Source organism: Agelaius tricolor, unplaced genomic scaffold (genome assembly GCF_023055355.1).
Source record: "Agelaius tricolor isolate 1412-34295 unplaced genomic scaffold, bAgeTri1.0.p SCAF_46, whole genome shotgun sequence".
Classification (NCBI taxonomy): domain Eukaryota; kingdom Metazoa; phylum Chordata; class Aves; order Passeriformes; family Icteridae; genus Agelaius; species Agelaius tricolor.
The window spans coordinates 2515514-2533182 of record NW_027269306.1 but is presented as its reverse complement, the minus strand read 5'-3'; the positions used below and the strand labels follow the sequence as shown (position 1 = coordinate 2533182).

Genomic DNA, 17669 nt, shown 5'->3' with positions numbered 1-17669 from the left:
AGGGCAAGGCTAAAGTTGGTCATCAAAAGCTTAAAGGTTGGGGGAAGAAAGGAGGAAGAGATGAAGTCATGAATCAAGTAGATAAATTCCTTGCTCTTTTGTCCAGCTGCCTTGGCACAGGCATCCTTTGGGGAAGCTGAAATCTCTGAAAAGATGATGGAGTGTCACAGGGAGCTCCTCACTTTCTGCTTCTCCTCTTTGCAAGTGGAAGAGGACACTCCTTGCATGTTCCCTGCTAAATTCTGCCAGGGCAGTGAGGATGTTGCAAGGCCTGACTGGGCACTAGGAAGGCAAGTTTCAGAGCTGGCATCATCCTTTTCACAGAAGTGAACAAGTTCCACATTTTGGAGAGAGCGCTTTGCAACGTCACTGAAATACAAACAGCACCTTCAAACTCATCTTGTTTTGTGCTGTTTTGAGATAAGAGCACTCCTCTCTTTTTTTTCCCTCTTTTTTCTTTTTTCTTTTTTCTTTTTCCTTTAATTTCTTTTTTTTTTCTTTTTTTCCCCTTTTTTTCCTTTTTTACATTTTTTTCCTATTTTTTCTTGCTTTGTGTACAGGATAGGCTGCAATCCCAGCAGTTCAGTTCAGGAAGTCTTTATTTTTCTTTTCTTTTTTCCTTTTTTTTCCTTTTTTTCTTTTTTTTCCTTTTTTCCTTTTTTTTTTTCCTATTTTTTCTTGCTTTGTGTACAAGAAAGGCTGCGATCCCAGCATTTCAGTTTAGGATGTCTTTATTTTTCTTTTTTTTTTTTTTTTTTTTCATTTTTTTTTCCAATTTTTTCTTGCTTTGTGTACAAGAAAGGCTGCGATCCCAGCAATTCAGTGTAGGAATTTTTTTTTCTTTTTTTTTCTTTTTTCTTTTCTTTTTTCTTTTTTTCTTTTCTTTTTTTTCTTTTTTTTTTCTTTCATTACTTTTTTCTTTTCCTTTTCTTTTTTCTTTTTTTTTTTTATTTTTTTTCCTTTTTTCCCTTTTTTTCCCTATTGTTTTTTGCTTTATGTACAAGAAAGGCTGCGAACCCAGTGGTTCAGTTTAGAAAGACTTTTTTTTTCTTTTTTATTTCCTTGTTTTCCTTTTTTTTCCTATTTTTCCTTGCTTTGTGTACAAGGCTGCGATCCCAGCAGTTCAGTTCAGGAAGACTTTTTTTTCTTTTCTTTTTTCTTTCTTTCTTTTTTTTTCTTTTTTTTTCTTTTTTTTTTTCTTTTTTTTCTTTTTTTTTCTTTTTTTTACTTCTTATTTTCTTTTTCCTTCATTTTTTTCTTTTCTTTTTTTCTTTTTTTTTCTTCTTTTTCTTTTTTTTTTTCCTTTTTTCCCTTTTTTTTCCCTTTTTATTCCCAATTTTTCCTTGCTTTGTGCACAAGAAAGGCTGCGATCCCAGCAGTTCAGTTCAGGAAGACTTTTTTTTCTTTTCTTTTTTCTTTCTTTCTTTTTTTTTTTTTCTTTTTTTTTTTTCTTTTTTTCTTTTTTTTCTTTTATTTCTTCTTTTCTTTTTCCTTTTTCTTTTCTTTTCTTTTTTTCTTTATCCCTTTTTTCCCTTTTTTTCCCAATTTTTCCTTGCTTTGTGCACAAGAAAGGCTGCGATCCCAGCAGTTCGGTTTAGGAAGACTGTAGGGGATGGAACAAATATTGAAGAACATCAGGAAACTTCGTGTCTCGCCCTGGCCCCCTTGGCTGGGGCAGTAGAGGAACAAAGCCGGGCTTTGCTGTGCCCAGCTTAGCATTAGGTGGCAGTAGCGTGTTGTATTTGGCAACTGCTTTGTCCTTGGGTTTTCTCTTTGGTGTCTTCAGTGCAGTTTCATCAAGTGAAAAAAAAAAGCAAAACAAAACAAACCGGTGTATTTGATTTCTCACAGTTTTTCTGAAATGCTGATTGATGCTTTGGCTGTGGGGCACCTGTCCTGTGTGCATAGGTGGGGTTGGTGTGCTGCAGTGTGTCCATGATTTATTTTCTGGTCTCTGGTACCTATCAGTGATAACATTAAGCACACACATTCTGATGATAAATATGCTGTTAATGGTCAACTGAGTTTGGTTCTGCAGCTCTTCCTTTTCATAAGCTGTTACCATATCTAAACATAATATAGCCTGCTAGATGAAGTAGGTTTGGGGCTTTTTTTTTTTTTTTTGCTTTTCGTTTTTATTCTTAGATAAAAAACAATCTTAGGCTCAAGAGAAAGTTGGTAGGGACATAATTAACCTTTCAGCTCAGTGGTATTATTGTCACTGCAGGTCTTGGATGAGTGCAGTTGCCTTGTGACCCTTTTGGGAGGCTGTTTCCTCCCTTCCTCCTTGCTTCCCCCAGGTAAAGGATCTCAAGGATTCCAGAATCCTGTGCTGCATTGTATTAATTGGGCAGGATGATCAATTAATGGAAGAAGAGCAAGAAAGTGTTGACAGAACATGCTCCCTAATTAGTACCTGATGGACCATGTAGGCCACTGTGGTGTTGTCTCAGGGTGGCAAGTGTACAAGACCTTTATATGCAAAGCAGACCTGTGGAAAAGCCAGGGAAGGAAGTCTTCATTGCTGGAATATTTCCCTTCCCACTGCAACCCTGGGGGCAGCTCCATCCTTCACAGAAGGAGCACAGACCCAGTTCTCAACCCTGTGCTTTGTTTTGTCCATGTCTTGCTCTGAAGTCATGGAGCCTTCTGTTTGCTCAGGTATTTTTTAAGGGAAGATCTGCTGACCTACAAATAGATGTTCTTTTCTTTTTTTTTTTTTTTTTTTAATAAAACTGAGTAGTAAGAGAGAAACTTGAGGGCAGCAAGATTTCCTGATGGCTCCTGTGATCAAATGGCAAAAGGATTCTAAGTGAAGAGCACCACAGTGCTGGGTTTGGATTACAGAGCAGGGCTCCAGAGTTTTTCAGGTGAAACTTGGGAGTTGAAAAGCACTAGGAAGGTGGGATGCCAGGGCTATTTAGTTATTGGTAATTAGTGGGGTTTTCCCATTTGTTTGTATAAGCACATTAGTAATTAATTCACATTCTTCATTCAGAAATTCCTCCTTGAATTACAGAAGTTTAATGCTGACATGGTTAAATTAAAGATTTTTTCAAAACTAGCTCGTTTTCTCCTGCAGTTTAAACTTCTTTGTTTTACTGAGTTAAACATCTCCCTATTTCAGAATATTTTATTGAGTAAATAACCTCTTTTTTGTGTGTGTGTAAAGCAGTGTATTTTTTTACCCTGCCCTAATTTTACAAGTTCAGCTGGTGAAGCTGGAAAATGGCTTCTTGCTGTGACCTTTCAGTGAGTGCCACAGGGTGGGGGCCAAGTGCACGTTTGGCAGTTTTTCCCCTGATTGTCACAGGTGGCTAAAGTGTGCTTTTCTTAAATTTTATTAGCCAAAAGTTCAAATTCCAGTTTAATAAAGTAACTAACTGATCATTTGGTCTGTGCTCTGATTTAAAACCCATGCCAGAATGGATTGTGCAAGAAGAACAGTTGGGCCCTAGAGCACAGCAGCCAGCCTGCCCTCAACCAGAGCAAATACTCATTTTAGACTTGGGTGCTCACCTAGGGCTGACATAGGCATGGAAAAGATATAATATATAAAATATGTTATGTATATATATTTATGTATATATATATATATATATATATATATATATATATATATATATATATATAATTTTATACACATATAATATATATTATATATTATATATTATATATATTATATATTTTATATTTGATTTTTATATAGTATATAAATAATATATAATTATATATAGAATAAAATATATTATAATATATAATCTATTATATATATTCTATATTCTATACCATATAAAATATTATATATATAATTATATATATACAATATTGTATATTGTATATATTGTATATAATGTACTATATTATATATACAATATATAATATTCTATATTATATTTTATATATTATATGTATAATGTGCATTATATTTTTATGTATATATATTACATATAATATATATAATATATATAATATATATTATATATTAAATATATAATCTATATAATATATAATACCAGATCTGGGGTTAATTCTGGTACAGGCTGATGGGGATTTGTGGCTGAAAGTGTTCAAGGTGATGATGGAGGTAAAATTAGCCAAAGTGTTAACTTGGAATGTAATTACAGAGCTCTCAGAGTGTTGTAATTGCATTATATGGTTCCTTCTCTGTGCTGTGTCCAGCAGGGAGGCTGCTCAGCTCTACATGTTGGTGCTTTATCAGCTGATCTGGAATTTTCAAGACACGCTGCATAATTTGAAAATATTGCTGCCAGCCCTGTGATGGCAGTTCAGAACTGGAAATGTGCAGTTTTGGCAGGATTTGGGGTGGTGAGGGGAACCCACTCTCCTACACCGAGCTAAACTTAGCTGATAGCGTTTCAGATGCAGAAGTTTAATATCTTGGATAGCTTTAAACATTAATTTATTGAGCCCTGAGGCCAACAGAAGCAGAATTACTTGTTCAGGAGGGCTGGGGGCCTGGATCAGCCGCATTTTAAACCGTCTGAGGACAGAGATTTCAGGGTGGGTACCCTGCATTAAAAAAAACCCCCAAAGTCAGTCTGAACTTTGCAATGGAGGCAGGGTTTTCCCAGCAGCTCTCACACTGACCTCTCCTGCTCACAGTCTGCAGCAAGAGTCCCTCTGATGAGCACTTCTGGATCAAAGCAACAAAACTCTATCTCCAAATGTAATTTTAGAAAGAGGAGGAATGCTGCACTAAGCTTAATTGTCCAAATTTGATGCCAGAGCTATGGGAAGATGAAGACTGAACAGAGTCTTTTTGTTGAGAGAGAGAAAAAAACTGAGTACAAAGGAAATGTCTGCTTACCATAATATTTTGATTTTTGCAATAATTTTAAGTAGTTGTTGATTTCTTAGATATTTATAGATGTGGCTTACATATTGTGGCCAGATTGAGAGATTTTGTTTTGGGAATTGTAATTGCTTTCTTACTAAAATGTGTCCTCATGGTCTGTAAATAACCAGAGAAATGGATGCAATTATATGAGCCAATCCAGCCCTTGTTTAGCAGTTAATTTCTCCAGATTTCTATGAGTATTTGTTCAGACCTACACAGATTTGGTTGTTGGTTTAAATCTAGCCAAGGCTGGTGGTGTCTTAATTGCTACCACAGAGCAACCATTTGGCCTGTGTGAGATGGATGTTGTCAAGGTACCTTCTGCAAGGCAGACATTCATCCACTGGGAATGTATCAAGAAAGTTTTCATTAATTGGTCCCTTTGTTGGCATTTGTGGCAGAGCAGCCAAAAACTGAGTATGAACAGACACTGTGTCAGGGGGTGAGATTTATTGGCAAGTCTCAGTAAAAAGTGGTATTTACTACATATATTGTAAGCAGGGGCAAAGGAGTTTCCTCCTAAGAACAGGCTGGCATTAAATTGACTGAGGTGGTTTGTTTTGGTTTTTTTTCTAAGGCAGGGAAATGTAACAAGAATCCAGCCTCAGTCAGAAGTTAAATAGGAAATCGCCAGTTAATATTTTCCTGCTTAGTGCTGGCTGTCTTGCAGCTTCTTTTTAATGTGATGTGAAGTGTTATGATGGGCTCTGTGACGTGCAGACAGATTCACATCGACCTATGGATGTGTCAGATGAGAACACTTGACAGGTTTTGTCCTGACTTCATTTGCTTAACCTGTGGATAATGACAATTACATCTGATAATGTGTACATGTAGAATAAAGCAGGACAAATGCTTTTAAACAGCTCCCAATTTCCAATAGCTCCCAATTTTGGGATTTTTATGTTCACATTAATTTGTGCACATTTGATCTTGTCTCTTTGTTAAAAGGATGAACTTCATTGTATTGCAAGGGACACGCTGGTACTGACTGGTTCATTTTGTCAAAGTGCAGCATGATTGTTTAATTTTGTACAGAGCAAAGCTGTTTGCATGAGGCTTGCTTAAACCCATTTTAATTTTTTTTACGCCATAGTGTGCTATAAGTAAAATAACAGTTTGGACTTAATACTCTGAGGGGCAGAAGTTCTGATTCTGAAATTTGAATATATTGCCCGTTGGATATTGAGCTTTGATAAAAGAATAAATAGATTGAACCCCCTAATACTGATAATGGGATTCAAAACTGCTTGGTATGAATCTGTGCAGTTCCCATGAGGAGTCAAAGTTTCATCCTCTTGCATTCCCAGCCATGAGTCTGGCCATGTGGCTGGGAAATAATGGCTTGGGTTTCTCTCTTCATCCAGCTGCTTCCAATGTTTTCCCCATCCTTATTTTCTGTTCTGAGCAGCAGTGTCCAGCTCCCTGTGCCAGGACAGGGCTGGCAGTGCTGCATCCTGCTCTCCTCCTGTGTTCATCCAGGGCCACTTCCACCTCTGCCATTTTAGTCCATCCAAGCCTTTGCACACCAGCTTTGTATGGCTTGGATCTCTTCTCTTTGCAGTTTTAATTCAGTTCTTTCATTCATCAAAAATGTGCCTGCACCAGATAGGAAGAGTGTTCTCTTTGTCAAGTTTGGATTGAATTTCTCTTCCCTGACCATTGCTGAGTGTCTTTCATCACTGCTTGTTTTTTGATATAAATACACATCTTTTTTACACATTCCAGGAGGTGTTATAGTATAGGTTGTGAAAATTGTTTTTTTTTTTAAAGATAATTCATAGTTAGATGGAAATGATATTTCTCATTGCATTGCATGGATAAAATAATGTCTAGCTATAAAAATACTCTATGCCTAGCATGGAGAAAGGGTTAAGGGATGCTGAGCTACTGAGTTAATTTGAGATATTAATATTCTATCATTTGCTCTTGCTTAAAGGTCAGGTTTAGTCATTAGATGTAGTTCTTTCAAAGGTAGAAATACTTGGTGCATCTAAGTAATCCTCTGCTAAAATCCTCCTTCTTGATTTACTCAGGGCACATCTCCAGCTTCAAATATATCCCTTATTCAAATAGAGGCACACATCCCCTATGGAAATAAAGCAGGGATTCAAGACTTGTCTAAACTTGTCAGTTCAATTTAGCAAGGTGATTCCTTGAGACTGTAGATGATTTCAGAGTTAAAAATCTTTAATAAATTAGATTGTTTAAAATTTACTGTGCTGTAAGTGTTGGTTTTCCTCACTATTTAATGGTTACTTTATGACTCATAATAGTAAGTCCAGAATAATTTAACTTGAATTTTTGAGCTCTGGTGGTTTCATCATTGTTCTATGCCTGTCATTACTATTGCCTGTCATACTATTGTTCTATGCCTGTCATTACTTTTGAATTTTAGAGCCTTAAAAATGGTTTCCTCTATGGGGAAAAAAAAATCTAAATGGTGTATAATAAAAATTTTAAAATCTGAAAATATTTCTCCAAAATAATCCTCTCAGAAGAGAAGGTCAGGAATTTAATGCAGCTGCATTTGATTCATCCTTTTTATATTACTTTTTATTTTCTGCTGAAGATTTCTGCAGAAGTTTGACAACTTTGCAGAAAATATTGGAAAGTAGGAAAGACAAAGCTGTAGAAGGTAGAGAGTACTCCTTAGTTTGATCCTGGAAAAAAAAAATAAAACTGATTTCTCTTCAGTTTCCTCAGTCAGAAAAAAGCAAGTTTACATTTTAAGTGGCTTACTTAAAAGTTATGTCATTTCAGCAGAGAGGAGTTTTTTATAGTTATCTGTGAAAATACACTGTAGCAGATATATTTCACTTACAAAAAGTGATTTAAAATTTGGAAGCAGTAGTAGCTTTCCTAGAAAATGAAGGCTTCTGGTTTGAAATACAGGGAATTAGAATTAGGGATGTGGTGCATCTTTTGTTTTTGGAGTGAATACCCTTTATACACAAGGCAAAAGAGCCACAGTAATGTATTAATTACTAAATGAGAAGGGATAGCACTTTTGAAACCTTTTCTAAATAACCATCTTTTTCAATCTGGTGTGTGGAAAAGCAGCTGTGAGTAAAAGTTTGACCATATTAAATGGTCACATTAAGTTGTGTTTTCCACAGTTTAGGAGGAGATTACAAATCATTACAAATCCAGTGTAAAACTCAGGCCTGTAAAGCTCCCACTGAGCTGGATTCAGCTGATCCTCACTGGGTGCTGTCAATGTGTGCCTTTCATCAGTGCTTATTATTTAATATAAATAATCTTTTTACACATTCCAGAAGGTGTTGTAGTGTAGGTTGTGAATTTTTTTTTTTTTAAGCTAATTCATAGCTGGATGGAAATCATACTTCTCACTGCATTCCACAGATAAAAATGTCTCCCATGCAAAACCATGACAATGAATAGGGAAGAGGAGATCACCCGAATCCATCCTGTTTCACCTCCTGCCACACAAAACCAAAGCCCCTGCTCTGCTTCTGCAGGCAGCTCCTCTGGAGAGGGAGCAGGGTCAGACACAAGAATCTGGTGACCAGGAGTGAGGGAAACTCCCAAAAAAGAGTGTGATTTGTGTCTGAAGGGAAAAGTTTTTCACAGAAAGGTGAGAAAGTTCTGGAATGGCTGCCTGGGGAGATGGTGGAGTCCCCATCCCTGGGTGTGTTTAACAAAGCCTGGATGAGGCACTGGGTGCCAGGGCTTGGTTCAGCTGTTGGGGCTGGGTTGGGCTCAGTGATCTTGAAGGTCTCTTCCAACCCTGTGATTCTGTGAATTCTGTGAATTTTGGGAATTCCCAAGGAGGTGGTGGAGTCTCCATCCCTGGGTGTGTTTAACAAAGCCTGGATGTGGCACTGGGTGCCAGGGCTTGGTTCAGCTGTTGGGGCTGGGTTGGGCTCAATGATCTCGAAGGTCTCTTCCAACCCTGTGCATTCTGTGAAGTAGTGACATCAGAGTGCTCCCTCTGAACTTCAGTACTTTAGTAAAGTCTCCTCTGTGTCTGAGTGGCTGAACAGAGTCTAAAACAACTGGAGAGAGACACTTTGTTTGCTCTCTTGGGGAGGGAAGAGCAAGGCAGTTGAATCAAGAGTGGATTTTTGCTGCAGACAAATTCCTGGATTTTGATTAGTGAGCTAGAGAGTGGGAAAATAAGTCAGTAAGAGCATAACAGTAATCCAGATGAAATGGGGTCACTGGAATAAAAGAAAAGAATAAGAGGAGTATTAGAATAGAAGAGCTGATGTTTGAGGATTTTTCTTCGTGTAGATGTAGTTTGCTAAAGGCATTAGGTGAGAAAGGCCAAGAGAGGAAGAAGCAAATAGGTTCAGAAGGCATGGAGACCATAAAATTGCACATGCTGCAGAAACTAAATTTCCCAAATCTGTAGGAAAGGAGTTAAGGGCTATGTGTTAAATCTGAAGAATAATTAATTTTCTGCATCAATTATTATCTTTCCACAGTACTTTTGTAGTGTGTGGCTTCCTGTATTTGGCTGTCTCCTTCATGTATAGTTCAGAATCATTTCTCAGTCAGACAAGGTTTTGGTGCAGCAAAGGGAAAGTGTGACCAGTTTTGTGGGAGTGTTTTCTCAACACTGTTGGCAGGAGAGAAGCCAGTATGCTTGAGTCTGCTTTGGGCAGTCAGTCAGTAACTTTTCTCTGTATTTCTAAGACACTGATCTGAGAAGGTGTGGACTTTGTGGCCAATCCAAACACCTAGCAGTTGTCTATATAGAATACAATGATTTCATGCAATGACCAAGATTTTTGGTTTTGTTTGCACCTTAGAATTTTGTCATCTTCACTTGATGAGATAGAAAAGGGAGGAATCTTTATGGATCACAAGTGTTCTTCAGCTGTATTTTTAGCAATCTATAAGGTAGTCTTGAGTCTTGAATGCAGAGGGGACTTGCAAGTGGAACAAAACCAGGATTTAGTACATATGTGAGGTTGGAGGGACATCCACCTGTGTGTGTGCAAAAGCACCTGTGAAAAAACCTGAGGTGGAAGCATTTTGCTCTGCCATCCCTGCTGTTGTTGTACAGGGCATTTATGTACTGATTACTGATCACTAATTTATGTACTGATAACTCATCATCACTGATAACACCTATCAGTGCCAATGACAGATCCATCAGTGAGCAAACAGACTCCAGGAGAAGTGCTCCTTTACATTGGGGATTTTGTCAGCCACACACGTTACTAATATTCTTTCCTTTCCAAAATGAATTATAAACTCAGATCATTTAATCAGAAATCTGCTTAATCACTTATAGAGCAGGTATTGTACATCTTAAAATCTGCATCACATTTCAGTGCCCCAGCTGATGGAGGGACACTTAAATAAATGATGATAAAGGCCACTTAAAGCTTCAGAAAAGGGAAAACTTGGTCTATGACACAGTTATCAGCTGGTAGGCCTGATTATATTGGAACTTATATTATTACATTATATTATATTATATTATATTATATTATATTATATTATATTATATTATATTATCTTGGAACTTTCTCAACTTAAATGCTGTTCCCTGTTGCTCCATCACATCTACTGAGCAATTTAGAGTAGCAGAAAAAGAGATTACTGGAGATGAATTAAAGCTACAGGAAGATGGAGTTTTGAGGGTTCCTTTTCAGTAGGCATTGGAACCACTCAAGTCAGAATCCTCTGCTCTGCACAAATGAGAAAGAAAACGTGTTACCATTTTAATTATTATTGCCTGTTTAACGGGGGATTTCTTGAATAACCATGTCCTTGAATAATCATTTCTTAACAAAAATGACACAATTTTGTAGCCAGTGATCCATGATTTTAAGTATTTGGAAGGGCTATTGATTCACTGAACTGGAAGAAATGAAAGATGTTCAGGCATATTTTCAAAAGTAGAATTACATGTAGTATAAATTATATTTGATCATGTATATTTTATTTACCATTTAAATCCTAAAAAAGCTAGGCACGTGTAATGCAGCGTTCAATTGATCTGTAATCGCTTTAACTAAACAGTGGTGCTTATGTTTAAATCTGTGTTTATGTTTAATTTTTTTTTTAATTTTAAATTTGTGTTTAAATATGTTTAACTCTATGAAGAGTGTCACGAGAGCTGCCAGCACCTCCTCTTGTCCCTGTGTGTACCTATTTCTGTTTGTGCTAGTCACTCTCTAGGTAAATTGTCCATAAGGCCAGTGATTGGTGCTTATGTTTAAATATTTTTTTTTTTTAATTATAAATCTGTGTTTATGTTTGTGTTTAAATATGTTTAGCTCTGAGGAGTGTCATGAGAGCTGCCAGCACCTCCAGCACCTCCTCTTGTCCCTGTGTTGTGGTCCCCTGTGTGTACCTATTTCTGTTTCTGTAGGTATATTGTCCATAAGGCCAGTGATTGGTGCTTATGTTTAAATCTGTCTTTATGTTTAAATATTTTTTAATTTTTTTTTTTTCATTTTAAATCTGTGTTTACATTTGTGTTTAAATACGTTTAGCTCTGCGGAGTGTCACGAGAGCTGCCAGCACCTCCTCTTGTCTCTGTGTCATGGTCCCCTGTGTGTACCTCTTTCTGTTTCTCTAGGTAAATTGTCCATAAGGGCAGTGATTCCATCAGCAAATTATCCAGAAAATGCCATCAGTGCACACAGTGACACTTGTGCCACTGGTGGCTCTGCTGCCCTTCCAGTGGGATAATCAAACTGGCAGGTTCCTCTTGTGCCCAGCGCCGTCACCTCCCTTCCTTTGGCTCCTCAGCTTAGCCCTTCTCCTTTCCTGTGTCCTCCTAGCTGAGTATGAGATCAGCATCATGGAAGGTTCCTCTCCCAGCCTGCTCACCCTCAGCCCCCCAAACCTTTTTGTCCTGTTGTTTTTGGTTGGCAGTACCACCCCGACAAGCAGGCGGCGGGCGCGGCGGAGGCGGAGGAGCGCGCGCGGCGGTTCCTGGAGATCCACCAGGCCTGGAAAGTTCTGGGCAACGAGGAGACAAAACAGGAGTATGACCTGCAGCAGCGTGGTAGGTTCCTGCCAAGGAGTGCTGGAGTGGCAGCAGCTCTTTATTTAAGCCAGGGGCTGGGAGTGGTAGTGAGATGGTGTTTTAAAATGCTGAACGGAATGCTTCTTTCACTCCTGTCCTACTTTCAGATGTGGATCCATTATTTATAGCTTCAGCTACACATACATCAGCTGCTGAAAACACAGAATGACTTCCAACAAAACGTTAGGGGGCATTCTTCCTGATAGTTTGAATTATTATGGAATTTATACTGATTGCAGACCTTAGCCCTTTTTATTTTAGAAAGGTAGCTTCATTAATTATTCTTAATTTTAAGTTTTATGCTCCGTTTTGTTGCAGTGTTTTAGATGTAAGTATTAATCCATCTACACCTAGTGTTCTTTGTGTATGAATTTATAACCAGAACCATTAGGACACGTTGTGGGTGTTAGGTAGCATTCATAATTCATCCACAGTCTAAAGTAGCCTTTCTAAAGCAGGTTTGTAAATAATATTTCAATATAACATATTAACTAGGCAGCTTTAGCACGCATTCCTTTTTATAGCTCTCAGAAAATAGCTTCTTAAAACAGTGACAGGCTGTTGTGAGAAAGAAAGGGGGGAAATGTAGGTCAGGTCTGTCACACATGGGCTACCATTACATGAAGTGATAGGCTGTCTTTCTGCTCTGGCCTCAGGATAGGAGTCCCTCAGCCTTCCATTAGAACCTTCAATAAATGTATATCCACCCTCCATGTTAATGGGGGGAGTCAATAATAGTGGCTTGCCCGTGGGGAAAACACTCGGTGGCACTCTGCAGTGACACACTGGGGCCAGCATTGACGTGGAGCCACCACCACTGCGGAATGTGCTGATAAAAGGCCACTGTCTGTGCAGCTTGTTATTGAATTCCTGCTTTGTGCCCTGGCACACCATCAGCCCCTGGCCCTCGTGCTGATTTTTAACTCCCCACAGCTCAGAGACACACAAAGGCACCGTGGCATCACTGCAGGGTAGAGAGGGTGCTGGAGATACACAGGGGGAATTCTCCACTTAAAGGACTGCAGTGGGTTTGGTTTGTTAATTCGAGATTTCTCTGGTTATGTACTAATGAGTGGGGTGGGTTTAGTGTTGGTTAATCACTACTGGATTCACTAACTCATTTCCTTGATATAGGATTAGGAGAAAGGTAAAGTAGGCTTGAAACTTTTCAAGGGTATAAAGAAAAATTTATTAACAGTAACCAAAAGAAAAAGTAATTAGAATCAAAACAAAACTTCTAGGACATTTCTCGTGGCTCATCACCTCTGTGAATGCCTCCCATACAAAACCACCACAATAACCTTGTATTTCAGACTTCATGTGGCTTTGGGAAGAGAGGGGGAGGGGTGAAAACAGAGTTGTGGAGTAGGTATTTTATAGAAAAAAGTTGGATCTTGTTCTATTTGTAATGTAAACAATATTAAGATCAGAATTAAATAATTTTTTCATCCCAAAGTTATTTTTTAAATGCCTGAAGGTGATGTCAGAACAGGAATTTCTGACATGCTGTTGTATTCTTACCATTGTAATATTGGTTGTGCCTTCTCTTTTCACAAATTTTACGTGCAGAGGAAAAAGGAAATACTAGAGATTAGGTTGGGAATCTTTTCAGCATCTGGTGAATTTTACCTAAAGCTTAAATTCAGACTATGAAGTTCCATTTTGCCTGGGTCAGGTTCATCCACTGGAGTAGAGAGCTACATCAGGATCTTGTTTTCCCTTGGGATTTAAGGACATACAAATATGTCCTTAGTCTATAAATTAGTCTTCACTGTAATTTGAAGATTATCTATATTTTCTGAGATTCTTTTGCATCCAGATGAGTTCTTTGAAAAGCCATCTCAAGATTGTGCATGAAAGACTTGGTAAATGAAGGAACCAGGCTGCACCTCTGTTGAGGCAGGTGTTGGGTGGTGGGACATTCTGTTTTAGCACAGAGGGTGCCATTCCCAGGCCCCCTGTGCTTCAGCCACACCTGACACACATGTGCAGTGCTGCTGCATTCTTTCCAGCATGTTCCCTGGCAGCAAAACGATGGGGAAGTAAATTCTCCTCCTCTGAATGCCTGTCAAGCTGCTTCTGCAGCCACGATTCCAGACAAATCCATAGACAGTGCCATAAAGGCTGACAGAAACAAAGGGATTGAGGCAGCAGCCAAGGGGAATAGTGATGAGAGAGAGAATGCAGCAAGTTAAGGTGCAGAGGAAGGCCAGGGAGCAGGATCTGAAGGATGGCTCTGTGTGTGTGTGTGTGGGGCTGCCCACCAGCAGGAAACCCTTTGCACTGCAGTCCTTTCCTCATTTCACAGATCGTTTGTTTGTTTGTTTGTACCTTCTTGTGTTACACTCACTACATCTGAACTACTTGGCTCAGAAGTTCAGTAGCCAGAGAAGTTCCAAGGAGATGAAATTCTGTGGGGCTCAATGGTTCTTTTCTTTTTGTTAGAATTGTTGAGAATTACAAGTGAATGTGCTTTTATATCTTAATACTGCTTTTCTATGAAGGTTTCTCAATAATCTCCTAATTTTTTGGTGCCTTCAGGCCATAGAATTAAAGGGGAAGGGACAAGCCACAAACTGTTCAGAGGTTAGACTCAAATACTTATCCAACTTTTTCTGATCTGGAAATCCTATGAGAACTGCCTTTTTGTATGTTTTCTGAAATTTTTTCCAATTCATTGTTTTGCCATATAAGAATACCTTTTTATGGTGGTGAATCTTTTGCTTACAGTCCCTGTGAAAAATTTGGGGGATGGAAAAAAAAACCCTGCATAACAATTTACCTATGAAGAATGGACTTGTTTTTTTTTCTTAGATGTTTCCATTCTTTGTTTGATACCCCACTTAAAAAAGATGAATATGCAATTAAAATCAAACTTGACTGATAATTACCAAAAGTTTTTTGTGTGGATAAAACCCATTTCACATTTTTCTCATTAGAAATCCCCTGAACCCCATAAGTTCATGCTTTTGTGACACAGCTGGAAAGAAGAAAAACTTCTCAATAGAATCAGAGAATCGCAGAGGCTGGAAGCACCTTCCCAGGCCACCCTGTGCAGATCAATCTCCTACCTCAAGCCAGTCCTCAGAGTTGCTCAGCCTGGCTTCAGTGTCCCCAAGGGTGGAGATTCTCGAGCTGCTCTGGGCAAAAAAACAACAGAAAAAGTTGTACTTAGTGTAAACCAGCTCATTTCATAGTACCTGGTCATTAATGCAGGCTTTGCTGACAATAGCAGTGATCTGCCAGGTTATGCTCTGTGTGTGACTGAAGTGGATGTTCCTTCTCCAGCCATGGATTTGTGGCTGCAGCCCCTCAGCTGGAGCACAAGCCTTTGAACTCTCTGGAGTTAAATCTCATCTGCAACAAGTGCAGCAGGATTGTTTTGGTATTTCTGCATCTCTTTGTTATGAAATTCTTCACGTGACTTTGTTAAAATTTGAAATTAAAGTAAGTGTGATTGTTTTAACTTGAGACAGCATCTAAGAAAAGACTCAGGAAAGTCAGAAGAGTCTGAAAAGACTCAAATTTAAGTTATTGTTTTATAACTGAAAAGCCTATTTGAAAAAATTAACTTGTGAAAGCATCCAGTGAGTATGTGGTGATTTTTATGCAGAGTAGATACTGTCAACAGTATTTGACTGACAGTACATATCTTGAAGTTTAATTGTGTTTGGTTTGAAAAAAAAATCAATCCTAAGTATGTATGCCTGATAAAGAGCTAGAAAAATCTTTCAAGTATTATGACTATTATTACTATAACCATAAACTGTTAAAAGGGTTGAATTTCCATTTACTGCTTGCAACCCTTTTCCCTAAAACTCAGCCTTAAATAGCCCAAGAAATATTTATTGTATCTCCAAGTGAAACTTAAATACCTTTCCTCTTTTACAATTTCTGAATGACCCAGCAAGGGCTCTAGTAAAGCTTTACTGAACCAAGCTGCTAATAGTTATTTAATGTTGTTCTGTAGCCTGAAAGAATCTCAGTAGATTTTTCCTTTTAATCTCTTTGAATTGCAGGCTCATAAACCTCTCTGATGAGCCTGCCAGTGTTTTCTTAGATCCTGCAGTTGAGACAATGGAGCTGCAGAATCCTTTCACCTCTTGTTGTCAGACAAATCCAATAGATGGCAAAGCCAGGCAGGCTGTGCTGCAGGGAATTAAAATTTGTTTCACAAGTTCTGGTCCTCACATTTCCCCCTGGATGTTCAGGGTGGCTTTCAGAAGTGACAGCTCTGTGCACAGAGTTTTACAGCCTGAGCAGACATCACAGAACTCAGCACTGGGACATTCCCACTCTCCTTGGGGCTGGCAGGGAAAATGGGACACCAGTTTGCTTCAGACAAGCACCAGCAAGGAGCCATGGTTGTAATAACAGTGACACAGATGAAATAAGGAAGGGCACAAGAAATCTGAGAGCCATTGGGTTGGATGTTCTGCTTGCAAACTCAGACTGGGCTGTGCTTCTGTTTTTAAGTGGCTTCCTCTGTTTCTGCTGTCTCAAAGTGTATTAGGCTGGGTAATGTTTTTAGTTTAGTAGGAGACCTAGAAAATAAAAAAGCTTTGTTCATCTCTGGAAAATGTTCCTCCTGCTTGAACCAGCCAGGCAAATAAATGCAGTGTGCAAAGCTGCCTGACAAGAGCTGGTACTGGATTATGTGGGAAGTCAAGAGTACTAATAGAAAATTTTTGGCTTTTGAGATAACCAGATTTCAGACTTCATAAAATCACAGTCATAGAATATGCTGAATTGGAAGGGACTTAGGGGGATCAGTGAAGGCTGTGCACAGGACACCCCAAGAATCACACCCTGTTCCTGAGAGCATTGTCCAAACCCTTCCAGAGCTCTGTCAGGCTGGTGCTGTGAGCACTGCCCTGGGCAGCTGTGCCAGGGCCCAAACACCCCCTGGGGGAAGAACCTTTTCCTGATATCCTGAACCTGCCCTGCCTCAGCTGCAGCCATTCCCTGAGTGCTGTCCCTGCCCCACAGAGCAGAGATCAGGGCCTGAACAGACCCAGTGCCTCAGCTGCAGCCATTCCCTGAGTGCTGTCCCTGCCCCACAGAGCAGAGATCAGGGCCTGAACAGACCCAGTGCCTCAGCTCCAGCCATTCCCTGAGTGCTGTCCCTGCCCCACAGAGCAGAGATCAGGGCCTGAACCTGCCCTGCCTCAGCTCCAGCCATTCCCTGAGTACTGTCCCTGTCCCACAGAGCAGAGATCAGGGCCTGAACCTGCCCTGCCTCAGCTCCAGCCATTCCCTGAGTGCTGTCCCTGCCCCACAGAGCAGAGATCAGGGCCTGAACAGACCCAGTGCCTCAGCTGCAGCCATTCCCTGAGTGCTGTCCCTGTCCCACAGAGCAGAGATCAGGGCCTGAACTTGCCCTGCCCCTGGTGAGGATGCTGAAGGCCACCATGAGGTCTGACCTCAGTCTCCTCCAGGCTGAACAGACCCAGTGCCCTCAGCAGCTCCTCACACTCCTCCCCCTCAGGGCCCTTCCCCTTCCCGTGGCCTCCTTGGGATGGTCTCTAATGGCCTCATCTCTTTTTTATGTTGTGGCTCCCAAAACTGCCCCAGCACTCGAGGTGAGGCCACCCCAGCTCAGAGCAGAGCAGGACAATCCCTGCCTTGCTCTGCTGGAGATGCTGTGCCTGATCCTTCAGGATCTGAGCATCAGATGGAGAATAACAATCTCTGTTCATCCTGGGAATTGTGAGGAGGATTATTTTTGCCCATTGATTTTTTAATTTTTTTTTTTATTTTCAAAATTACAATTGCAGGGATGAATTAGAAAAG

The 17669-nt window shown here is 39.5% G+C and overlaps 1 protein-coding gene across 2 annotated transcripts in view; it reads left to right on the top strand.

Annotated features, from left to right (window-relative positions):
- The window catches only part of DNAJC24 (DnaJ heat shock protein family (Hsp40) member C24), a 35082-nt gene that overhangs the window by 13944 nt on the left and 3469 nt on the right, over positions 1-17669 (top strand). For both annotated transcript variants that reach the window (XM_071455257.1, XM_071455256.1), the window contains exon 3: positions 11723-11855. In XM_071455257.1, coding sequence (XP_071311358.1) covers positions 11723-11855 — 133 coding nt within the window. The remainder of the gene's footprint in view (positions 1-11722; positions 11856-17669) is intronic.